General features: G+C 61.0%; 1 protein-coding gene across 1 annotated transcript; it reads right to left on the bottom strand.

The window, feature by feature from the left end:
• Positions 1-5: 5 nt before the first annotated feature.
• On the bottom strand, positions 6-1,468 carry LOC104267217 (tubulin beta chain; the record flags this gene model as incomplete). Its single annotated transcript, XM_009873617.1, has 3 exons — positions 1,362-1,468; positions 976-1,086; positions 6-781 (listed from the first exon to the last, which is right to left on the bottom strand). Coding segments are annotated over exons 2-3 (837 nt in total), but the record flags the coding sequence as incomplete, so codon positions are not given.
• Between the last annotated feature and the right edge of the window lie 293 nt (positions 1,469-1,761).

Genomic DNA, 1,761 nt, shown 5'->3' with positions numbered 1-1,761 from the left:
ACGGCCGTCTTCACGTTGTTGGGGATCCACTCCACAAAGTAGCTGCTGTTCTTGTTCTGCACGTTGAGCATCTGCTCGTCCACCTCCTTCATGGACATGCGGCCCCGGAAGATGGCGGCCACCGTCAGGTAGCGGCCGTGGCGGGGGTCGCAGGCGGCCATCATGTTCTTGGAGTCGAACATCTGCTGCGTCAGCTCGGGCACCGTCAGGGCTCGGTACTGCTGGCTGCCGCGGCTGGTGAGCGGGGCGAAGCCCGGCATGAAGAAGTGCAGCCGCGGGAAAGGCACCATGTTGACCGCCAGCTTGCGCAGGTCGGCGTTCAGCTGGCCGGGGAAGCGAAGGCAGGTGGTCACGCCGCTCATGGTGGCCGACACCAGGTGGTTGAGGTCCCCGTACGTGGGCGTGGTCAGCTTCAGCGTGCGGAAGCAAATGTCGTACAGGGCCTCGTTGTCGATGCAGTAGGTCTCGTCCGTGTTCTCCACCAGCTGGTGCACGGACCGGGGTGCGGTGCCGGGCTCCACCACCGTGTCGGACACCTTGGGCGAGGGCATGACGCTGAAGGTGTTCATGATGCGGTCGGGGTACTCCTCCCGGATCTTGCTGATGAGCAGGGTGCCCATCCCGGAGCCCGTGCCGCCGCCCAGGGAGTGGGTCAGCTGGAAGCCCTGCAGGCAGTCACAGCTCTCCGACTCCTTCCGCACCACGTCCAGCACAGAGTCCACCAGCTCGGCGCCTTCCGTGTAGTGCCCCTTGGCCCAGTTGTTGCCAGCCCCGCTCTGACCTAGAGGGCACACCAGGAGCGCGGTGCCACGTTAGTGCCCGGGGGAGAAACCGAGACCATCCCACTGCTCCGGCCCCGTGGGCTTCCGTCCCCACTGTGCTGCCGGTTTTCGCCCCCAGGTCACTCGCCTGCTTGCTCTCAGCCCCTGCTGGGCACGGAGCTCCCACTCGCACACTCCTCCATCCCACACTCACCAAAGACAAAATTGTCGGGTCGGAAGATCTGTCCAAAGGGGCCGGAGCGCACGGAGTCCATCGTGCCAGGCTCCAGGTCCACCAGAATGGCGCGGGGGACATACTTGTTACCTGTGGGAGGAACCAGCGCCAGCGTTACCACCCGGCAGACAGAGGCCGAGGTCACGGGAGCCGGGCTCTGCTCCCTGCCACCTCCCTGCATTTCACTGGGGAGACACACTGTCTCAATCAATGCCACTGTGTTATCAGAGCCATTATGAGAACAAAGCTCTCTCAGAGGAGTCACTGGCTGATGACAGCTCTTGTTAAGCGATTTTTCCAGCCTCAATGAACTGGCATGTCTGCCCTATTTATTTAAGGGCATCCAAGGAAGCCGACACACTTACCAGCAGCTTCATTGTAGTAGACGTTGATCCTCTCCAGCTGCAGGTCACTGTCCCCGTGGTAGCTGCCGGTGGGGTCGATGCCATGCTCATCGCTGATGACCTCCCAGAACTAGAAGAAATTTTTGGAAAAAGGCAGTTATTAACCCCAGCTGGCGGTGCCAATCACACACAGCAGCGCGGTCTGTGCGTGCCGTGGCCATGACCACTCCCTGCCATGGCCGAGCAGCTGCCCGGGAGGAAGGTGAGGCAGAGCAGAAGGGTTTTCCCCGGCCGCAGCAGCTGAATTAGCAGCAGGCAGGCAGCTGGAGCACCGAACTGCAAGTCAATTATTTCGTAGCTTGTATCCAAAGATGACAAACTCGTGTATCTTGATTTAGCCTTCTCCCATTTTCTAGCAGCG

This window comes from Apaloderma vittatum, unplaced genomic scaffold, assembly GCF_000703405.1.
Source record: "Apaloderma vittatum isolate BGI_N311 unplaced genomic scaffold, ASM70340v1 scaffold32217, whole genome shotgun sequence".
Lineage (NCBI taxonomy): Eukaryota > Metazoa > Chordata > Aves > Trogoniformes > Trogonidae > Apaloderma > Apaloderma vittatum.
This window is presented reverse-complemented; position numbering and strand designations above follow the sequence as displayed.